The sequence below is a fragment of the Colletotrichum aenigma genome (genome assembly GCF_013390185.1).
Source record: "Colletotrichum aenigma strain Cg56 chromosome Unknown KSG_Cg56_contig06, whole genome shotgun sequence".
In the NCBI taxonomy this organism is placed as follows: domain Eukaryota; kingdom Fungi; phylum Ascomycota; class Sordariomycetes; order Glomerellales; family Glomerellaceae; genus Colletotrichum; species Colletotrichum aenigma.
The window spans coordinates 3,833,113-3,854,493 of NW_023500912.1; the positions used below are offsets into that span (position 1 = coordinate 3,833,113).

The window sequence follows — 21,381 nt, forward strand, 5'->3', positions numbered from 1 at the left end:
TTTGACCCGTGCGATTTTCGGAGCCAGTGTTGTAAGCAACATGAGGGAGAATCCAAACGAGCCACAGATATAAATATGCTGATCTACGAGACAGTTTAATACCCATTTCTTCTTGTTTGTTTTCTGCTCTCGGAAAAGATGCCAAGAAGCATGTCTTGGTGACTCTCAGGTCACGTCGAGACTAGTGGGTGGCTCCCTCCGAATGGAGCATTGCCAACTTCGACGCGCCGAGCCGTTGTGTCCGATGCGGCCTTGGCAATGAATGATGAGAGGTACAACCGTACTGAGAATTCTCTTCAAGTTGGCGTCTCGGGACAGTTGCTGCTGACGTACAGCATGAAGGTGCGACACCCAAATTCATCAGGTCGTGTCTCAGCGAATGATGGCTGAGTTTCTCTACCACAGCCAAGCCGCCATGTTTCGGAAGTTACTTCGTTTTCAGTATGAGGGGAGAGAACATGTTTCCAAGATGGGACCAGAATAAACATGTTGCCTCCATAAACCAACGCCACAATATTGGAGAACACACTAGGAATGCCCCGCGTAACACGGACTGTTTTCGTCAAGGCTGCTTGATCCGAGACACCGCCTCGGATGGTCGCGTGAGATATGGAAGCCCGTTCAGTAGTCTCACAACATGCCTGTCTGCTTTTGGTAACATGTCTCTTACCAGCTGCTCAGCCCATGAATTGTCGAAGTCTCATCTTCCAGACATCCTTGTGCTTACCTCGAAAGACCTCTCACCGTCCCGCTGTGGAAGTGAGTTTCTAGCATTGCCTACTTCAAAAATTTCAAGTCTAGGATGAATTAAGATGAGCGCTCAATACAGCGTTACAATTGTGATGGATGGATTTTCATGGGATCTAAAGAAGAGACATCGTGGCATTCTCTTCCTTCTGTGCCTCCCAAACCGGTCATAACTTTCCCTGATCTTCCCCCTGCAACATCTTGAACGCCTCTTTCATGACGTTGTGATCGCAACTGCACCTCTCCAAGTCCACATCGTTTTCTGCAATCGTGAGTTAGTGTGGGTAATTCCGAACGATTGAGGAAGTTGGTTCCGTACGTGGGATGTCTTCGCCAAAGTAGTGGACGAATTCTGCCGGGATCTTCCTCGGGTCCCATTTGTGTTGAGACGACATGAGCTGCACAGTAGCGGCTCGTTAGACTCGCAGGTCATTAAACATTTCCAATCGCGTCGGTATATCTTCCAAGGTTTTCAAGCTCGACAGAAACACACCGAGAGCGGCGGCGTCCTCAATGGCCATGGATGCCCCTTGCACACGTACTACGAAGATCGCGTAAGCTGAGTCGTCTTCACGGCATGATTTCAAAGCTGACTTACAGGGAGGCATCGGATGAGCTGCATCACCAATGACCGCAAGCCGACCTCGGGCAAATCTGTCAAGAGGCTTTCTCGTCAGAAGCCTCCATTCTCCTATACCACTGGCCTTGCTGCCAAGTTCGTTAGATGGACTACAGGTTCTTCAAAGACTAGCGGCAGGATTAAGGGCTTACGATGCCAGAGATTGGATGAAAGCAGGATACTTTTTCAGGAAGCCTCCAGGATGAGCATCAGTATTTGACCCGTTATTGAATAGCATTTAAAAGTCAGTGGCGGAAAGAGCAGATTGCTTGGCATTTGAGATTGGCATACCTGCAGCGTCCTCAAAATGCTCTGCTGGATACATGAATGCAATGTTCTGCAGCGCGCCACTGCATTTCAATAAGTCAAATATTCTGTATTCCAGACACTTTGGGCGTTTTTCGACTTACTTTCTGCAGCCATACGTCACAAGACTGCCGTCGTCAACTCTGAGGACTCTAATAGAGTTGTATCCGCCCTTGAAAAAGGCGTTAGTATCGGCATCATTAGCCATTTGCTCCGTAGGCAGCAGCAACCGAGTCATTGTCATGAAGTGCTGAGACGGTATCTCTTCGCCCAACACCGCGGATATGAAAGAGGACTGTGCGGGTAAGTTTCGAGTGCTGCAATGGGTCTTGGATACTCTGAACTCACGCGGACGCCATCGGCTGCGACGACAAGATCCTTCTTCACTGTCGTTCCATCCGGGAAATGAATGGTGCCATCCAGATCGATACTTGAAACGCATGTAGCGAGATGAAGGCGAGCAAACCCCTTACGTGAAGGAGTTGGCTCAGTTGCAAGCTTCCTGAGCTCATCATGGAGATCGACACGATGGAAGAAGTGCCAAGCAAATCCGTACTTGGACTTATAATCTAAGAGAGAAAGTACCGTCCTTTCTCCCAAGTTTTCGGCGTCATTGTTGTAGACCAGCTTTGAGGGCAGTCAGCGCCACGACGTATTCGTTAATCAAGCTGGAATCCACTTACACTTTCTGCCGGCGTAGCCTTGGCGCGACTGAAATCAAAACCGAAGCAATCAAGGATCCTTGAGGAATTGGGCGGTGCTGAGATAGCTGCTCCGACCTCTTTGCTGAATTGAGATTTCTCGAAAATCTGGCCTTGGGTGAGAAGGTGGTAGGTATCGGTTTCCAGCGGCATTCATGCCTACCTCAACTTCATGTCCTCCCTCTAGCAAGGTAATTGCTGCCATAAGGCCTCCAATGCCAGCACCCACAATTCCCACCCGCATAGTCTTGTGGCTATCTTTGGGTGTTAAAGTCCCTCGAGGGGGTAAGCCAGGTTGATTGATGGGGGCCATTCTCGAGTTGGGCGTAGTCCTCGACGATGTTCCTTGAAGGCGAAATCTCAATAGTCGAAAGTTGCCAGGAGAACCTCGCTTTTCAAAACCTTCACGGCAATTCACTGAAACCTTGCTTCTCTTTCATATAAAAGGTACGGGCAGCCTCGTTCGGGATGTGGAGAGGCCGGATGTGGAGAGCCGATGAGGATCCATAAGCCGGATGCACCACAATGCCGCTGCATCACAGAGGACCACTTCGATTGGGTAACTGAGGGTACAATCAATACAAGCCCCTTCTCGTGGAACTCAGAAGTTCCCTTCACTTATTGCAAGCTCTTCCACCTTCCTCCTTCATTTCCTCTTAATGATCCTTGTTTTCTCTAGATAGGTTTGAAAGTGAGTCGCAAATACCTGCTGTACATGATGGCATATATTTGCCCCCCCAATTCTTTTCAATCACCTCCCTTATGCTTTTTCCGAAGTCCGCTGATTTGATAAACACTGGTACAGAGCGAGCGCCGTAGACTGCCAGGCTGATGTTTCCAGCCAAAATATGTTGCTCCTGGCATCCGTCTTCATCTATAATGCAAGTGGGTAGTGTTGAACAGTCAAGGCTGTGGCATGATTGACCATGCCGCCAGAGAAGCAGAACGGCTTGGAACAAGGACGAGGCAAATACTCCACAAAGCTTCCCTATCGGACAACTTCGCGCCGCTCGAATAACCCGACCCGCTCGCCAAAGCGCATGGCAATACTCGGGACTTCGATTTGGTTTTGGTAAGGGGCCTTGGCACATCGGGTCGCTTTCGGCTCGAGAGAAGGCCAGGTGGCGTAGGACGGGAGTATCCTGCTGTGTGAGGGTGTGCATAATCAGGGCCTCAAAGAGAACTTCCATCTCAGCGGGGATTGGAACCTCAGTAAGCTGAAGCTGAGAGGCAAAAGCTTTCGTCATGCAATATAGCTCATTGCGTCTTGAGCCTAGTATCATGTGGCTCCAAGTACTCGACTGCCCGAAGACAAAGCTGAGTTGATGACACTCCATGCATAGGGCCCAAACCCCAGCCAGAAACGCGAAAATTGCAAGATCCGAGTCGATATTTTTGAATCCCGCTGGACTAGACAGCGGCTGAGCCAAAAGCTTTGTGAGGCAGATGCTTGAACGCGGCTCTGACACATGCGCCCCGTGTAAAGCAATGATCTCGTCCTTCCATTGCATTGCTGACGACGCTTTCCATAACCGATTGGGAGCTGGCAGTGGCATATCCATATCGACATATGTCGAAATCATCTGTGTTCCATGTGACATGGACACATGAGCGTCCAGAATGTAGGAAGCATAGACCAGTCGTCGTTGGGACTCGCGAACCGACCATTGACGCCATAACCCATCAAGGGTATCTCCATGGGCTTCCGTAATAGTCGACAGGTCCTGACAGTCTGTCTGTCTGGCTCCCTTCATGTGGCCCCCATTTTTGATCAGAACTTCAGCAGCTTTCGAACAGGCTTCCGCTAGTGCAATTTTGCGTCTCACGCCGCTAAAGAAAGCAATTTTCTGCTGTAACAAGAAGCCTTGGGCTAAGCTGATGTCGCATACCGCGGCATTATTTCCTTCCCACTGGAGTCATAATCGTCTTGTTAGCCGCTGAATATCGGGGATTGTGCCTAGGATTCTCACACTGTCGAAGGCTGACGCTCTCACAACTTCCTGCATTGCATATCCAAATTTTCGGGCCACTGTCGATTCTGCTTGAATTGCGCCTATCGATATCAAAGCTCCCAACAGCTCCGGTGCCTGTTTGCAAAGGTCAAGGGTTGGCAAATGCACAAATTCGTAGATGCGGGTGGCCTCTAAGTAATCTGAGTAGATGTCAAGAAGCGAGCTCAAGGCTTGGCACCCAGGAAAACATCCCAGTGCCTCTGCTGACCTGGACTCCGATGTCGTCCTTAGAATCATGCCAACTACTTTGCTGCGTATAGCCGGTGACACACACAGCTTGTTTACCCGGGTTTCGGTCGCTTTTTTCGAGTGAGAAACTCCGAACGCCCCTTCACCCACTGCCAGATTTTGCCGCTCCATCTCGTTATGTTCGTCGCTCTTTGGCTCCCATATATCTGAAAGCGCAACATTATTACTTTCAGAGACCAGAGAAACCAGACTGTCTTGGCAACTGTCCGAGACATCACCAGTTATCATATTGGCGTCACCTAGCTCGAATTGGGCCTGGATAAAAGAGATGTCCAGCGTCCCAATGTCCCAATCCGGTCCAAAGGAGAACTAGTCTGCGTATGGCGCTGATAGCATGCCTGAGGAGTAATCGGATGCTGTGAATGGATCAGTTGAAATGACCTGGTCACCAGATGAAGATGAATCTGGGTCATTGAATCGCGGGCTGGTCGACGATTCTTCGGTGAGATCTATACCTGGAGTAGATAAAGCCGTGAAATCTTGAACGGCTCCACCCTGAACCACGTGCATGCTGACACTCTGCTCAGCCTCTGGTGCAGGCTTTGCAAGTCCGACGTCTGAGGCGGCGTTTTCCCCTCGCTGTCTTCTCTGCAAATCGCCGGGTTCTTCTCTTTCTTGATGAGCTGGCTCATAATCGCAAACCAGACCTTTCGCAAGACACCGGTGACATGGCTTCTCCTCTGAGCATTTGGACTTGGTCGACGAGCATGACTTGCATGCTTTTCCAACTGGTTCGGTCGCGGCACGTTGAGAATTGTCGGCAACCAAGCCATCCTCCCCAGGATGTGCAACTTGATGCCTCCTAAGAATATCCAAGCGCCCGAAGGCCTTCCCGCACAGGTTGCACACATAGGGGCGCTGCTTCGTGTGGGACCTAACATGACGAACGAGATGCTCGGAGCGATGATATCGACGGGAACACTGGGAGCATTGAACTAGGCCATCTCGATCCGTCCCCCAACCAGATTGTTGTTTAGGCATCTGGAGTAGATGGTGAAAGCGTAGGAATTTTCACAACAATACATTTAAGGACGAAAAGTCAATTTTTGAGGAGCTGGTTTGAGCCAGCAGTGATGGAAAGATTCGAAAGTCAAGAGGAGGGCTCCCCCTGCCTATCGAGTTTCCAAGCCCATGCCCACAGGTGTGGGTTCGCGCCTCGACGCCGCTCAGCTACGAATGACTTCCAGGCGGAAACCTCAGTTTTCAGTCTCATGCAAGGTTCTTGATTCGATCATCACCGGATGATCAACAACGCTAGCGGACGGGGCCGTCTGTTCCAATAGTGTACCATGCATATCACGGCCTTGCGGGACGAAGGGCGCATCGTCTCCACCCACACTGCCACCATGATTCTCGGAAAGCTGCCGCCTCGGACATCGGTGGACATCATGCTCCGTTCGCCGACTCCGTCCCCCGATCTGGTCTATTTGAAATTCAATGTCGGTCTTTGTTTTACCGAGAAGCAGCGTCTTTCACATTTAGCCTTGTGGGAACGAAGCCATGTGTAGACAATCCTCAGATCAATCGATATTTACTATCTGGCCTTGAACATATGCCGTCGGTATGATCGGCATCAATGCTTGGTTATTCAATCGTTCCCCATTAGCCCAGTCTCCAGGACATTGGGTGCCACAACTATCTGCCTGAGCCTGATACCGACTGCTCTTGTGGCATTCTTCTCACTCTCATCAATTGTAGCACTTTATGCGAGCAGGCGAGAAGCGAAAGGGGGCACTACTTTGTCAGGTGAGAACAAAATCGGACGAAACGCAAATGGAGACAATAGGCAGAACGAATGAATAAGCCAGACGCCTAGATCTTTCGTTAAATGTTTCCGAGTTTATAAGGCTTAGGAATTTGCAACATCGAATGTTTGTGGAAACTGTAAAAGGCTGACGACAGCAAGGGAGTTGCATGACAGGAGCCACCTCAGGTAAAATACGAACGGCTGGCATTTATTTTCAGTTGAGTTGTCAAGTTCATCTACCATCAGCCCTGTCTGAAAAAAGGTTCGAAAGGGAAATATCCAAAGCAGATGGCACAAAGAATATGTGAGCTTCAATTAGAGAAGTTTATAGAGTTCCAATTTCATCGCATCTGTTTCAAGCTTTCATCATCCGCGTAAAGCCAGCATTGTTGTGCGCTTTTAGAGGCAGCTGATGTGTACACAATTTGGTAACTGGAATATTGCTCGGGTCCTATTTGTCCCTCAAAAAGTCTGCATCGTTGCAGAGGCCTGCCTATACATATTTCATTGCCCACGGACAAAGGCACCCGTACGGGTTATGTTTCCAGGTATTGTCTTCTAGAAGCATTCGCCACTGCGGCAACGGTGGCCCAGGTCCCCAAGACTGCGGTGTGTGATTGAACCACTCGCGTTCCCATTTGTATTTGTTCCATCCTGCGTGCTTCCGAATGATAGACTCCACATCCCAAGGTGTACCCACGTCGAAGTTACAATGCACAATAGATGTTCCTCCCGCAATATCGGTCAATGATTGCGGAAACTGTTCGAAGATATAACCCCAGTAGCCCGGTCGATCTGCCCGTACCCTAGATCGTGAGGCCCTGTCAATTTGATTGAAGTCGAACCACCCGTGTCTCAACACGTTTTCGCCCTTTCTCTCAAACCATGTAATTTGGCCGAGTATACCTCTCTGAATATTTTCTACCCAACCTTGCTGCCAGGCAGCATCTCGCTGGACGATTGACTTGAAAATGCGTGAGCATAAGTCTGGGCACGGATCGCCGTCGAGAAGGAGTGAGAAAGATCCAGGTGGCATGCCCTCTTGATCGAGCGTAAGAGCCTCTGTGATCCAATTGGCTATGTTCGCCGTTATCTGGTCTGAATTCATCACAAAAGGAGTCCGTCGCGTTGCAACTTGGTTGCGCCAACAGCGCTCATCTGGGTGCTTATAGAACATGTCCTCCTGGAAGACCACGTTCCAGAGACTGACGCGACGCTCAACCTGGATTGGATATTGTTGGCAAAACGGAATCAAGCCTCTAGCGTGCTCTTGTGGGTAAAGAACGGCTTCGTAATCTTCGTCCAGGATGATCTTGCGGAGATGTTTACGAAGAGAGTGCGGTATTGACTCTAGGAAATACACGGCCGCCGCAGCTGCAGAGAAACGATATTTGGATCGGTCGTCTCTAGTCCTGGGGCAAGAGAATTCGATGGGTACCGCTGCCTCCAATGCGTCCATCTGGCTATCGGACGGGATGGTCCAAGGGTTGATATGACTTTTAATAACCTCGAAAGGCGACCACTTGTCGATATGGTCTGTTGAAAACATTGGGGGAGTAAAGTCGGCAACCAGATTTCTGAAACTATCGTCCTCTGTCCAGGCTGATTCTAAGACATCTTTGATAAAGCCACGGTAGACCGACGGAGCCTCGCCGTAGGGCCCGTGACGCTCCAAACATGGACCAGTTCCTTGCACAGGAGCCCGGGGGCCTTCAACTTTCATGCGATCCAATAATGGCATGAACTGCGGATAATTCTTCTGGACTTCTGCGTAGACACGGTCGGGTATGAGATGTCCGTAGGTTTGAAACATCTCGCATCTTACGAAGTCCACGCCGCGGCTCTTGAGCTGTTGGAATTGGCATGCCAAATGGCTGAACTCGACCGAATTCAGGGTCGAAAACGTAATTGAGTTCAGTTTCAGAGCAAGTCCGCCGCGGTCCATCTCGTTGGCTATCTGTTTGCAAGTGTAGACAAGAGATAGATCGACTTCTTTTTGGCTGGCGCCCTTCAGCTTTCCACGGGTAAACCCATCGGTGTCGCAAGTGTAACCTCCGTCGACGATGACGTAAAAGCTGTAGATAGTGTCTCGAAGCTCTCGGGGAAGCCTGAGGAGGGGGAAAGGCAGCATTTCGAATGAACGAGAGTCGCAAGCATACCAATTGAGTTGCTCAAGACTATCCCGAAAGAATGGAAGTCGTCAAAATATTTGGAGGGTCAAGGGTAGCGCAGAATTCACCGGAGCAAGGCACGATCGGAACAAACTTCGGGTACCTTGTCAGCCCGCACCATTGCTGTCAAAGTTTGTTTGTTCATCCGACGTGTCATCACCTCAGTGTAGGCAGCAAAGAGCCACATAACCGAAGAGGTTTTGGCACAAGACAGCAACTTGATCCCGGTGATCACATCTACCCCAGAGCCGGTGAGATTTTGCATCATGCGATATTCTATCCCGAGGACCACCAAAATCCAGGGTCCCCATGGATACTAGATGCGGACAGCCTTCCTTCCTTCCACATAATTGCTTCTTCCTTAGGTCCGGTTAGTGGGTTCTCTATCCACCATTTGAACTTGACACGACCGGCTGGTACGAGGAGAGTCAGGCTGGTTCCTTCGAAGCTATCATGACAGCGAAGATCGTTCCCTTTCTAAATCCTTTCTGAATTGAAAAAGATTTGAACCATGGAGAATTCTGACTCTGCGCCCAGAGTTTTTGTACGGATAAGCTGGTGTTCAATTCCACTTTTGTCAACGCCCTTCAATAGCCCCTGTCATATTAGGACATCCGTGCGTACCCATTCCAACCATGTCTGGCGATCAGTGCTAGCCATTGACACGCATCGACTATGACCGCATGGGATCGTGGCGCAGAGATGTTGTAATGTTGAAAGCATTCTTTCGTCGTGTCACCGAACCTGCGCATGTTCATACGAACCCCAAGAGCCTGGTTGATGGATCATTTCTACCAACAATTTTTGCTATACCCAGAATCTTATTGCACTTACTATAGCTACTGTAATTAATGAGAACATCCTACTCAAACTTCCTGTGTCATCGCTTACGTGACTGCATTGTGGAGAGAACTACAGTAACAAGTCCATGTCTTCATACCTTGAGCACGGCGTCGAGATAGAGGCTGGAATTCGAGGAATGATGTCTCGGCGGATTCGACGGAGTCATCCCCGGATTGCCTTCATCTGCCGGGCCTGCAAGTAGAACGTTCTCTCCAATTGGTATTGAACGATCATGCCACAAGCTCAATCCGGTCTCAACAGCTTTTTAGCGCTGCTGGCCTACGCAGCTAATGCAATAATGGCAGGGACGGTATCCAACGGCTACCGGATTTGGCCTTCAGGAGCCCTCTGGCATTCGTTACTACTTGTGGATCTGAGACATAAAAGATCCGAGTGAAGGCCGAGCTCAGGCGGCATCTCGCCCCTTGCCTCTGTCTTGCCCCGCTTCTCCTCTGAGCTGAGAAACTACTCGTAGGAGGTTATTTCGCAAAAGTGATCTACTAAGTTGCGTTGAGAGGTTCCGTCTATGATCTTCAGTCTGTTCGCATTGCGATCGTGGGGAACACCGATGTGCTGTTCATCCGGCTACTGTGCCTTATTCCGGTCAATGTATGGATATTGGAAAGGCGAGGCAGGATTCGGTGCCAACCCCTGCGCTATAATATGGAATTCGATAAATATCGATTGTAATTCAGTAGCTACAGGTGCAAAAGAAAACAGACGTCGATTTGATATGTGATCCACATCTCAAGGGGTTTCTCTGGTATGGTCGTTCTGAGAACGCCAATGCTTGGAATGGACTCAAGTGAGTGAAATAGGAATTGGTGAACAACACTCCTGTTGTAATAGTGCTAGAATGGTACTTCGCACCGGCTTACTAGACGGGTACGGGCGATGGATACCCTCCGCAAATCTTCTGTCACAATGAGCTACAGTCGATGAGAAGACGCATGCGTCCGTTGATGGAGACGATGATCATGTTCATTCCAAGACATCTCTAGGTGTTGGACCTCCTCGCTGGACCTCCTCGCTGGAATGTCGCTCGAGCATTACCACGTCGAGATGATGCCTCAATAGTGTTACTTTTATCTATTTCGAAATCTATAAAATCTGGCTGTTGCTCCTTCCAGAACCAGATTCTCTTCCTCTTCATCACACAACAATCTCATTCAATCATCTTACACTCTTCTTACAATCACCCAGATCCTTCTTGATCCTTCTAATTCACCTTCTTTTCAGGGACATCTTCCCAGAACAACTCTATCTTTCAAAATGCGTTTCTCCGCTGCCACCGTCTCTGCCCTTGCCATGGCTCTCACCGTCGCCGCCGCTCCCGGCAACACTGCTAAGCAGGCCCTCGCCAAGAGAACCGACGATCTCACCGTCGCTGATGCTCAGAACATCTGCGGCAAGGACCTCAGCGTAAACTGCTGCAACCAGGTCGATGCCAGCACCAACAACAACGACAATTCTGGAGCTGGAATCCTGTCCGGTATCCTGGGCGGTGTCCTTGGAAACGGTGGCCTGAAGCTGACTGATGGATGCTCCTCCATCGGAGTTGGCAGTGAGTCCTTTGCTAAGCCCATTACTTAACACATACTGACATCTGCCAGTCGCCAACGACCTTCTGAACAGCCAGTGCAAGCAGGGCGTTGCTTGCTGCAAGACCGACGGCAACACTGTGAGTAATCACTTCGATATCTATGAGAAACATCACCTGACAAATATTTCAAAGGCTTCCGGCCTCGTTGCTGTCCAGCTCCCTTGCATCCCCATCTCTGGTCTTTTGTAAGATATCAATCGGACACATACAGATCGCAGCATTCGAATGAGTGCCAGTACACGGAAACGCATCTGGTTGCATACATATTTAGGCAGAAGGAAGTGTGGGCGAGAATCTTGGGTGATATGTAAACTTTAATTCGCGACTGAAGTCTAGCTTTGCTTGGCTTTTCAATATACTTATGCTTTATACAACTCTTTTGTTGCAAGACCTCGGTTTAAAATTCATATTACCATAAAGCGAATAGCACAGCCCAGTCGTCTTGCACATGAATGACACTGCCAACCTGGTGACGCCATCCGATTTGAATCTCATTTGATCCATATTCTTTTGGCTGGAAGTTTGCAGCTAAGAAATTACAAGAAAGTTGATGCTACGGTATCGAAATTGTAGAAATCAAAAGACTTGATGGTGTGAATCCGTGATACCTAAAACCTAGATGCTGCCGATGCATACGAGCAATGTAGGCCTTTTGATTACCTATCTGCCGCGGTGTTTTCCACATCCTCACCGACAAATCATTGCGACACACTCGCAACTAGCAACCGAACTTCTTCTCAGGGCATATGCACTGCGTTGGGCTGCTTCAGAAAATACTACCGCCTACGATTGTCGCAGACCAGTTATGGTTGCCGAGTTGACGTGCCGAAAACTCTATGCAAAGCATGGGTGCCGTCACTTCATGGGATGGATACCTTCATTGTGCATACTCCTATCCATGGATCCGGGACCGTGCGGTGTTTGGCAAACAGCACGCGCTGCGTACAAGACCGTATTATTTATCTAACTCTATTGCGTCCAATCGCATCTCTACGCATCCCCAGTTCCGGGATCTTACTTTGTACGGTCTCTGTGGTGAAGTAGAGAGTTTGGCGCACTCGCCTACAAAATAACTCTACCGCAAAGCATCACAGACAACCATAACCACCTGGTGGCTTCGGTACATTTTTTGATCACGAATACAAACTTTCACGTTGGGAGGCTCGGGTAGGTCCCCTACTGGTAATATGGATAATTTCTTTTACGAAGGCGGAGCGCACATAATTACTTTCTGCGCTCCGTTCCCCGAATCGAGTCGTGGTGATATAATGAGCTGTCGTCTCGCTTTTAGTCCGCCAAATGATTCCAGTCTAAGGTCTGGTCATCTTGAAGATCGCCAGCAGTCATTTGCAACTGAGTTTCTGCGAGCCAATTCCAACATGGCGACTTCCACAACTCCGCCCGAGTGGCCTTTTCCCTACCTTGCAGTGGTTGTGCTCGCGCTGGTTACATTCTGGACCCTGGCTACATTCCGTCGAGTCAAGAGCAGACTTGACTTTATGAAGAACGGCATGTCAACGCTCAAAAAGGAGGTAGAAAGACATCCAAGCCAGCCCTTTCGAATGTCTGCGGACCTAGGCGAAGTGACGGTTCTTCCCCCTGACTATGCCGCGTACCTACGTAACCTGACAGATCTAGATTTCCGAGAAGCCATCACAAAGGTAAGCTCTCTGTCACGAGGGAAGAGCAGCAGCTAACTGGAGCAGGAATTCCATCGTCATCTCCCAGGCTTTGGTGCCTTTCGAATTGTGAAGCATCCAGCACACATTCTCCAATCAGTGGCACGGAAGCAGTTGACACAACACACGAGTACGTCAGGCTTATTCAGCCTCCAGCCTAGGCCCTCTGAAGAGAACCTCCAAGAAACTAATGACAAGCGTATAGACACAATCATCGAACCCCTATCCTCAGAGGCCTCTTTCACAACCGAAGTGATTTTCGGCAGTCGCCCTGGTAGGATACCGTCCCCCTTACAACATGAAGCCCGTCATCTGATGACTTGTCAGGATGGAGAGAGATACCAGCTAAGGACGCGTTATTGGAGCTCGTTGCTCGCCTATCTTCGCGAGTGTTCCTTGGTTCCGACATTTGCCGCAACGAGAAATGGCTTAGGATTACCAAGGAGTTCACAACGACCAGCTTTGCCGCTGCAGCCAAGCTTAACATGCTGCCATGGGTTCTAAGACCGCTAGCCAACTTACTCGATCCATCTTGCCAACAGGTACGGGCCTTCATCGCAGAGGCGGAGGGGATACTACTTCCCGTTATCGAAAGCCGTCGCAAGGTCAAAGAGGCGGCCAAATTAGCTGGCAAGCCAGCACCTGTATTCAACGACACCATCGAGTGGGCTGAGGCCGAGTCGCAGGGAACGCAGTACGATCCGGTCGCGTTTCAGTTGATGATTTCGTTCGTCGCGATACACACGACGTACGACCTGCTTGGTCGAGTTCTGTTGCTTTTGGCGGAGCATCAGGAAACTATCAAGTCTCTGCGCCAGGAGATGGCCGAGGTCTTGCAAGCTGAAGGCTGGTCCAAGACAGCATTAAACCACATGAAGCTATTGGATAGCACCATCAAAGAATCTCAGAGAATCTCGCCAACCTCTTTGTGTGAGTTGGTCGATGGGAAGCCATACAGCATTCGTGTTTAACAAAGTTTATTAGTAACACTACGTCGAGTGGCGGTCAAAGACGTCACACTCCCCAACGGCACCAGAATTCGAAGAGGCGATCGCCTTTGTACCCACTGCTGCAATATGATGGAACCCGAGGTCTACCCTGATCCCGACAGGTTCGATATATCTCGCTTCAAGCGACTTCGAGAACAGGCCGGGGGCGAGAGCAAAGCCCAGCTCATCACCCTAACTCCGGAGCATCTCGGCTTCGGCTACGGAGTGTACTCTTGTCCGGGACGTTTCTTCGCCGGACACGAAATCAAGATAGCCTTGTGCCATTTGCTTCTGAAGTACGATTGGAAATTGGGGGATGAACTTGGGTTCAAGCCAACCATTATTGGCGTCAACTCGTTTATTGATCCTAGCATGTCGATCGTGTTCAAGAGACGCAAGGAGGAGATTGACTTGGACGCCTTGCGTTTTGATGAAGGTGTTTCGTTCGATAATGATTGAATCGAGTCTCTCAACTGGTCGCTATCTCGAACCAAACAATAAGTACCTTGGTGCGATATTGCGCAACACTGTTATCATCAGACACATGTTTTGTGGCTTCATTCCAGCTACAGTTTTCCAATGTGCATGCGGCGTCTTTCGCTTCTTTTCCTCATTGCCTTCAACCATCTGTCATGTGTAGGTGCTTGTCTCAGTCACATGACGAGCTGCGACTGCTCTCGGCGCTGGGTTTTGGCATCCGTACCTCCCTCCCTCGTCTTTTATCAACTGTCATCTTGATTATCTCTAAGATATCTTTTGGCTCGCTCTTCTTGCCAAATACTGCCCATGGCGTCAGAAAGCTGTATCCATCAATCGGAGTCGACATCAAATGCAGCATCTCTCGCATGCCGTCTGTGGATCGAAGCCACCTGTGGTCCTCAGGGCTCAGACTGAGTCTGGGATCGTCCTGGATGAGTGATATCCTCAAAAAGTGGAGGAAAGAAGCTGCAATGCCCGCTACAATTCCTGCCGTATACGTGTTACCATTTTCAAGGCTCTTTTCTGTCTCTTTATTAGTCCAAGGGGCTTTTAACCCGGCGCCGACCACAGAGAAGTTGTAGTCGCCAGCTTTCGGGGACGGAGCAAGACCGCAATGTCTCCCCTGGCCATCAACCGCATGTATTGCAATGACGTGGGGACTGGTGGCCGGGTATCCTCTGACTGAGTTGAACCCGTTAGTTGTAGCAGCAGCAATGACAATCGTTGGCTTGTTCATTTTCCGAGTCTCGGCCAGGGGCTTCATCATCTTACGATTGACCGACGCGAACCCAAAGGGCAGGACGATGATGTCAACATTCCAGGACTCAATTGCGTACTCAATGGCCTGCCTGGTCAGCATTTGTCAAAGAGCAGATGATGCTGACTGACCTCAACAATTTGGTCCGCGTCTCGTGGATGGACTCGGCGCTCGTTGGTGACTTGGGCGACATAGATTTTCGCCTTCGGGCCATATTGGTGAATGAGAGATATCAATGTTGCCTCCCAACGTAAACCCTTTCACGAAGGACTCTTATTCGTGAAGTTCTGCTTGTCGAAGATGTATTGGTCCAGACCTGAACCATGCATCCGCAGCTTTTCGCTATCAACGCCTTGCCCGAGAAGAGCAATCTTGATGGCGTCTTTGTCATCGAGTTCTTTTCCGTCTTTGAATTTATTCGGAGATACGTAATCGAGGAAGCTTTTACAGGCCTTTTCGTATTGTTCAGCAGGTCCCTCCATCCTGTGTCGCGTTAGCCATTGCAAAACCAGACTCTTCTATAAGCCTACATTTCATCGTTGACCCAGTTCCTTCCTCCCCCGATGTAGCCCATTTCTTTGCCCTCGCTATGAGCGTGAAATTCTCTGACCACCAAGTCGTGACCATTATGAATTGCTCTTTCGAGCGTCGTTCCGTGAGCACTGGCACCCTTCTCGGGCCTCGCGCCTTGTTCGAGCAATGCCATTACAACGAGTTCGTGCCCATTATTCGCCGCATGCCAGAGCGGGGTTCTCCCACACGGATCCGTGACATTTGAATTTACCTCCCCAAATTCGAGCAGTACCCTGACGACTTGCTCGTGGCCATTCTCGGAGGCCTGGCACAGTGGTGTAGTCCCTGACGCATCTGCCACGTTGGGGTCTGCTCCATGCTGCAGCAAGAGCCTGACGATGTTGTCGCGACCCTTTGATGCTGCTTGAAGAAGAGGGCCAGCCAGGAAAGGGAGGTTAGATCCATGGCGGTCGGTGATCTGGCCAAGTGCCTCGCTTACCATCCCTTCATGTCCGATCCCAGCAGCGAACCACAACGGCGTTCGCTGGGCATCAAATTCTCGGCGCACTATTGGAGGCAGAACGCAGAGCAGGGCATCATCGCGAGACGCCAAGCCACTTTTCTCGATCGCCTCCGCCAGCTCTGATACCAGGCGGCTCCTCAAGCAAACGTTGTCTGCAGTGCCGTCCACCTCAACTTCGCCGATGCTCTTTACCAGATCGAGGATAATTTTTACAAAGGTGCCCAGGATCTCCTGGGCGCAAAGTGAGAGCAGGTCGGAAGTCGTAGGTAGGGTAAAGACGTCGATTTCGGACTGAGCCGAAGGGATGATAGGTGCAGCGGTTCTCCGCTGTACCATCCAAATAGCTGATAAGATGCACCCTCGGGAACTTCACTGTTTCCCGTTGTTGTCGATGGATCCGCGTTAATGAGCTTACCTTGGTCGTTGAGCCAAAATGTAGAAGGGCAAAAGTCATTATTCAGCCCTTTCAAAGTGTGCTTCATAGGGCATGTAGCAGCACTTCTGAACCATTTGTAGTAGCCCACTTCTTCCGGGTGTTTGACACTCGATACTATCCTTCTTCGGGTTGCGTTGAGCTGAGAGTGATCTCTTGCTGACTCTGAAATCAGAGACCACGTCCATAGTCCTAGCATAGCCTCCACGTTCTCTTTGCCTTCGAGCCTCCAACGCGACTCTTTACCACCACGGCGAAGGTGAAGTACGACCTCGGCAATCTGATCTCCAGCACGAGGAGAGACGCCGCAGTTCATGGCGCAGTATAAGTCGTTGTGTTTCAAACGCCATTCCTCCATGATGACCGCCGTCGACGACGAACAGACGCTGTTGGCAACTGACTCAAGCGCCAGGACAAGCTGCCTTGCCGTTTCTCGCACCGCAACCATTTCATTTGAGAAGTGACGCGTCAAAACAGCCAGATCGAGTTTCGCAGTCGTTGGTTCGGTGAGTCGGGTCAGGGTTCGACGGTAGGCCAGAATCCAGTTGGCGCAGTCCACCCTGCCTTGGGGTTCTACTGATTCAGAAGACTTGAGTCCAATCCCACCAGAATTTGCTTCCGATGGGTGGTGTGTGATTCTCTCACCGGCTGTCGTAGCACCGAAAAACAACCACGAGCAGGACCGTCGTTCGCTGTTAGTTTCACCCGATTGCGAGGCATTCTCAATGTCCTTCTCACGAGGCCATGGAATATCCAAGCCACAGAGCCGCCACGTTCGCCCGCCCTTTTCCATGCTTGGAACTCTACGGTCCATGCCGTGCCCCTTTCTGACCTCCTCCCGACCAATGTGTAGGGCCAGCCAGTCCATCTCATGGCCCTTCAGAGTATCTGATGAGATCATCATCGCACTGATTTCTTGCTCCCAAAGTCGGTTGCCCTGCGAATCCAGTCTCTGCGTGCGAAGACCAGCCCTCAGCATGCTCATGATCAAGGCTGCCCCGAGCTGGGCCAACGAGATCGACGAGTGTGTCCCGCGGAGGCCGACAAATTGTAGAACAAAGCCAGAAACGCTAGACCCGACAACGAGCCATACAGAAAGCTCTGAAGGGGCGCTCTGCTTCTTCCGTGAGGTAATATGTCGATTGAGGGAGCCGACGCCTCCCACGTCCGCGTAACAGAATGGCTCAAATGTTTGATCGCCATGCACTTGGGCCGGTTGCAACCAGTACAGAGAGGATCTCTCTGATAAAGCCTGTCTGCGTTGGTAAATCTCTTCCTCGATGCTCTCCCCCACAAGAACAGCACAGAAGAACACTCCGCCGCAAACCAGGATGGTTCCCACAATGACCATCGGACAAGCATACGATGATGGCTGCTCTCCGTCCTGTTCCAGCCGAAGATAGTAGGTTGCAGCAGCTGCATAGACCAACACACCTACTTGCAGCACAAACCCGATCACTCCCACGAGCCTGAACCACCAATCATCCAGGCGCTTAATGCTGACATTGTGGGAAAGATTCGGCCCATACTCTTCAGATGTCTTTGGCCCATCATCCTTGGACGGCTCTGTGCCCTTGCGATGAGGCCACGGCTTCCATTCTTGACGTCGATTCTCGTTCCTCACATAGTCCGCAAAGGTGTAGATGCCCGCTGACCCTCCCTCCCGGGTAAACTCTTCGTCAGCGACGTTCCGGTCGAGCACAACCTCAAGGATCTTCGGACGACCGATGATGCGCTCGATGCCACCACCATTGTACAGTTCGCACACGTTCCTGCTCGTGGACGAGAGCAGCTCGGCCTCCACGTTGCCCACTGCTTCCTTTGCTCTGCCGATGAAGGCCTTGAGGGAAGGGCTGCCGCAGACGCGGATCGCGGACACCAGCGCCGTGAGGATGCCGATGGGCGCCATGGCGAATATAAAGTAGTCCAGCCACGTGATGCTCTCGCTGAGGTATTGCTTCGTCGCCTGCTCTCCGAAGAGGGATATGATGGGAGCGAGGTCCGAGGCAAGATTGTTGGTGAAGTCGTCCCAGCCATCCGCCGCGACACGGCCCGAAAGGCATAGTGCGATGAGGCTGCAATATGGGCTGAGAAACATCTCTGGCTTGGCTCCCTTGTTTTTACCAACTCTTGTTTGGTGGTGTTATTTGATTCAATTAAACATGAAGAAGACTGGAAATATTACAGCCGGGATGTGGCGAGTCTCCGCTGCGGAGAGGATTTTCGTGTCATCACAGCGTGACAGCTGAATCAAGGAGCTGACTTGCATGGTAATGATTGGATCGACATTAAATTGATAGTCTCAAGCTCTTGCCGTTGGCGGTTGTCGGCATTAGTCTCAACTAAATCAGCCAATCAGGGTCAGCATGCAGATCACGCAGAAACATCACTATCCATGAATGAATGCTTGCAGTGTTGATTTCAGCAGTAAAGCAAAACTGGACTTAATACTGTCTGTCTCGATAAGAAGCTGACGTGAGACCTTGAGAGCACTTAGGAAAGTATGACTGCAAAGCTCACGGGAGGAGTCGACAGTCACAGATGTGATCTGACTGCGTCAATGGCAGGGCCGACCTCGAAAAGCAAAAAAGAGAACGCGCAATCGCGGACGGGAATTGAGCCCGACGTGGGGGTCGAACCCACAACCTTGAGATTAAGAGTCTCACGCTCTACCGATTGAGCTAGCCGGGCAGATCTGGTGATCTGCCATTTGGTGTTGCGATTGACTGAGGTTGAGTCATTGAAGTAGCATGAGCGGGCTACGATGCGAAGAGATTTCCATGTGGGTGGGGCCGCTATGGGTCCCGGCCGCATCGGCAGACGGCCGGTGCAGGGGGTCCGGGCATTGGATAGGATTATGCCGACGTTGGCCTTATTCACAAGCTGCCAGCAACGCTCCATTGCACACCTTTCGAACGATGAGAATTCACGATTTTGCGACGTGTGAAGTTTTCTGTCTAATACTTGGAACGTCCAGAGTAGGTTTCTCTAAGACAGTGTTGATAACCTGACTTGCGATGTGTTCGAACGCCGTGCTGGCTACCAAAACTTTCTCTGACTTGGACTACCACTAATTTAAATGGTCTGGGCGCGTTCTATAATTGACAGGCAGAACATTACATCTGGATCCTAGTGTTAGGCTTCTCAGCTGTACGCACGACATCCGAGAAATTTACCACATCTCGCTAGCAATTGTCAGAATGCACTGTAGTGAAGTTATATGGTCCTCAAGACCGTCAAGCTCTGGGTTACATGAGCAGTCAAATGAATATTCATTGAGGCGTAGATTTCAATAATTTATGGTAAGGAGTGTGACTAGTTTCCCAAAGATTCGCCCTAAATTATCGCTGCATTGGGTGGTGTCTCGGACCTGCGTGATGTAAGTGCGAGGTCCTCGCATACAACCTCACCAGCCTCCTGCATGTCATCCGTCAATCTCAACCCCAGAACCCAATAGACTGGCGTCCCAAAGACTGTTGTCCCGCGGTATTCGCATGGCACCCATCCGCAACTTCCCCATTGTGCAGGCGGAACGTTCCTCCGTACTTGACATTCAGCGACGCGTCCTCGCTAGCCCTCTTGGCCAGATTATCAGTCAACTCCGGGCCTCCCTGCCCCGCGAGGAAGCACTTCTGCCCAGCGTCGTACATTGGTTGGCCCGTGATGAAGATCTCCGCCCCGGGAGCGACGTGCTGGCGCGCGTTGGCGATAAGCTTCTAAACCTCATCGTAGGTGGCCCCGTTCTGCGAAAAGATGCAAATCTGCACCAAAACAGCGGAAGGTTTTCCGTTCTGCGCGACCTGGCGGTCGAAGGATTTCCAGGAGGTCGAGTTGGTGTCGGTCCAGGACTGGACGACGGCGCCGCCGGTGCCGTAGGGCCCCCACATGCGGGTGCCGCCAACGGCGACGTAGCCCTGGGCGACGTTCTCGGCCATGGAGTAGCCGATGAAGCCCATCGAGCGGGCGGATTGGGCTTCGACGCCTGGGAGGAGAACCAGGGCTGGCATGACGCCGAGGATGATGTTGGAGAAACTAAGCTGCATGGTCGCGGTGGTTGGAACTTTGGTGATGGAAGTCAGTGAGAAAGCTTGTAATCGGGAGCGTGTCGATGTCTGGGAGGAAGGAACTGTTCGGAGTCGAGAAACGATGCTCCATTTTATGCACCGGCGGTCCTGAGGCTTTCGGATCCCGAGAGAAATGCCGTGAGATACCGTCCTTGGCTCCCGAGATCTCCATACGCATGAGGAAGCTGAGAAGTAGTTGCCAGTTCGTGCTCAAATGTGACGAAGAGAGGTTCAGTTGCCCTGTGCTATTGCATTTTGGGCTTGATTCAATATAGAAGTGACATTGTCCCCTGTCCCGCAACTCAGCCAATACTCACAAGAAAAGAGGAGGTGCCCTCAGTTGTTATTTAGCCTGTCGTTTTGAAGCCCTCCCCAGTTATGGATGCTCCATGCTGTTATGCAGTCATCCACATAGACAAGCCCGCGACTAACACGGCTAGCTATTCCAAACGCAAAATCACCAGTACTTGAAAGGTGAGGTGGAACAATCACGTTCGGCACCATAACATGATTGTTACATGGCCGCCAAAGAAAAGAGACAGCTCAATTTCTGTCTAAAATCGGTTTTTATCAGTCAGTATTAGGCAGTGCGGTGCATGCAGGATACCCTATGAGCTGATCATAGAGATTTCTCTCCCAGTCTATCCTGGCCCTCGTAAATGTTGCCGCTGGATTCATTCGGCAGTCAACACAACGTGCCCACAAACCGTAACTTAGTCGAAAGTATTACAAATGTAAAAAGGAAATCTTTTTTTTTTTTCTCTCTTCTAAACTTCTTTTGGAGAATAAGTCAACATTTCGGGAATTTGCTATCAAGTGCGCGAAAAGAAAGAGGCGTTTCTTGAAATGAGAAACGAGCTGTCATAGATGTAAGAGCATAGCCATGGCGTCGTTGTTTGGGGGAGGATGACTCGGCTTACATGAACCTTGAGCGGCCTCAGTCGT

General features: G+C 50.5%; 7 protein-coding genes across 7 annotated transcripts; 2 read left to right on the top strand and 5 right to left on the bottom strand.

The window, feature by feature from the left end:
- Window positions 1-1,163: 1,163 nt before the first annotated feature.
- Window positions 1,164-2,526, bottom strand: 6HN3M-1 (6-hydroxynicotinate 3-monooxygenase; the record flags this gene model as incomplete). The annotated part of the gene is made up of 7 exons (XM_037325276.1): window positions 1,164-1,288; window positions 1,346-1,455; window positions 1,519-1,561; window positions 1,658-1,716; window positions 1,777-1,967; window positions 2,021-2,299; window positions 2,356-2,526. 7 exons carry the CDS (start codon window positions 2,524-2,526, stop codon window positions 1,164-1,166), a joined length of 978 nt encoding a protein of 325 aa, XP_037176487.1.
- A 1,618-nt stretch (window positions 2,527-4,144) lies between these two features.
- Window positions 4,145-4,862, bottom strand: CGCA056_v010030 (uncharacterized protein; the record flags this gene model as incomplete). Its single annotated transcript, XM_037325277.1, has 5 exons — window positions 4,145-4,177; window positions 4,263-4,283; window positions 4,344-4,525; window positions 4,584-4,611; window positions 4,671-4,862. 5 exons carry the CDS (start codon window positions 4,860-4,862, stop codon window positions 4,145-4,147), a joined length of 456 nt encoding a protein of 151 aa, XP_037176314.1.
- Window positions 4,863-6,874: 2,012 nt separating this feature from the next.
- Window positions 6,875-8,512, bottom strand: CGCA056_v010031 (uncharacterized protein; the record flags this gene model as incomplete). The annotated part of the gene is made up of 1 exon (XM_037325278.1): window positions 6,875-8,512. The coding sequence occupies one exon, from the start codon at window positions 8,510-8,512 to the stop codon at window positions 6,875-6,877; it is 1,638 nt and encodes a 545-aa protein (XP_037176313.1).
- A 2,155-nt stretch (window positions 8,513-10,667) lies between these two features.
- Window positions 10,668-11,187, top strand: rodA (Rodlet protein; the record flags this gene model as incomplete). Its single annotated transcript, XM_037325279.1, has 3 exons — window positions 10,668-10,959; window positions 11,009-11,076; window positions 11,131-11,187. 3 exons carry the CDS (start codon window positions 10,668-10,670, stop codon window positions 11,185-11,187), a joined length of 417 nt encoding a protein of 138 aa, XP_037177174.1.
- Window positions 11,188-12,377: 1,190 nt separating this feature from the next.
- On the top strand, window positions 12,378-14,125 carry P450-1-0 (Cytochrome P450 monooygenase 1; the record flags this gene model as incomplete). Its single annotated transcript, XM_037325280.1, has 5 exons — window positions 12,378-12,659; window positions 12,705-12,807; window positions 12,883-12,951; window positions 13,005-13,607; window positions 13,662-14,125. The coding sequence occupies 5 exons, from the start codon at window positions 12,378-12,380 to the stop codon at window positions 14,123-14,125; spliced, it is 1,521 nt and encodes a 506-aa protein (XP_037176818.1).
- A 190-nt stretch (window positions 14,126-14,315) lies between these two features.
- CGCA056_v010034 (uncharacterized protein) lies at window positions 14,316-15,117 on the bottom strand (the record flags this gene model as incomplete). Its single annotated transcript, XM_037325281.1, has 2 exons — window positions 14,316-14,994; window positions 15,035-15,117. 2 exons carry the CDS (start codon window positions 15,115-15,117, stop codon window positions 14,316-14,318), a joined length of 762 nt encoding a protein of 253 aa, XP_037176934.1.
- Window positions 15,118-15,163: 46 nt separating this feature from the next.
- On the bottom strand, window positions 15,164-18,470 carry Anks3 (Ankyrin repeat and SAM domain-containing protein 3; the record flags this gene model as incomplete). Its single annotated transcript, XM_037325282.1, has 3 exons — window positions 15,164-15,386; window positions 15,434-16,283; window positions 16,355-18,470. The coding sequence occupies 3 exons, from the start codon at window positions 18,468-18,470 to the stop codon at window positions 15,164-15,166; spliced, it is 3,189 nt and encodes a 1,062-aa protein (XP_037176932.1).
- Between the last annotated feature and the right edge of the window lie 2,911 nt (window positions 18,471-21,381).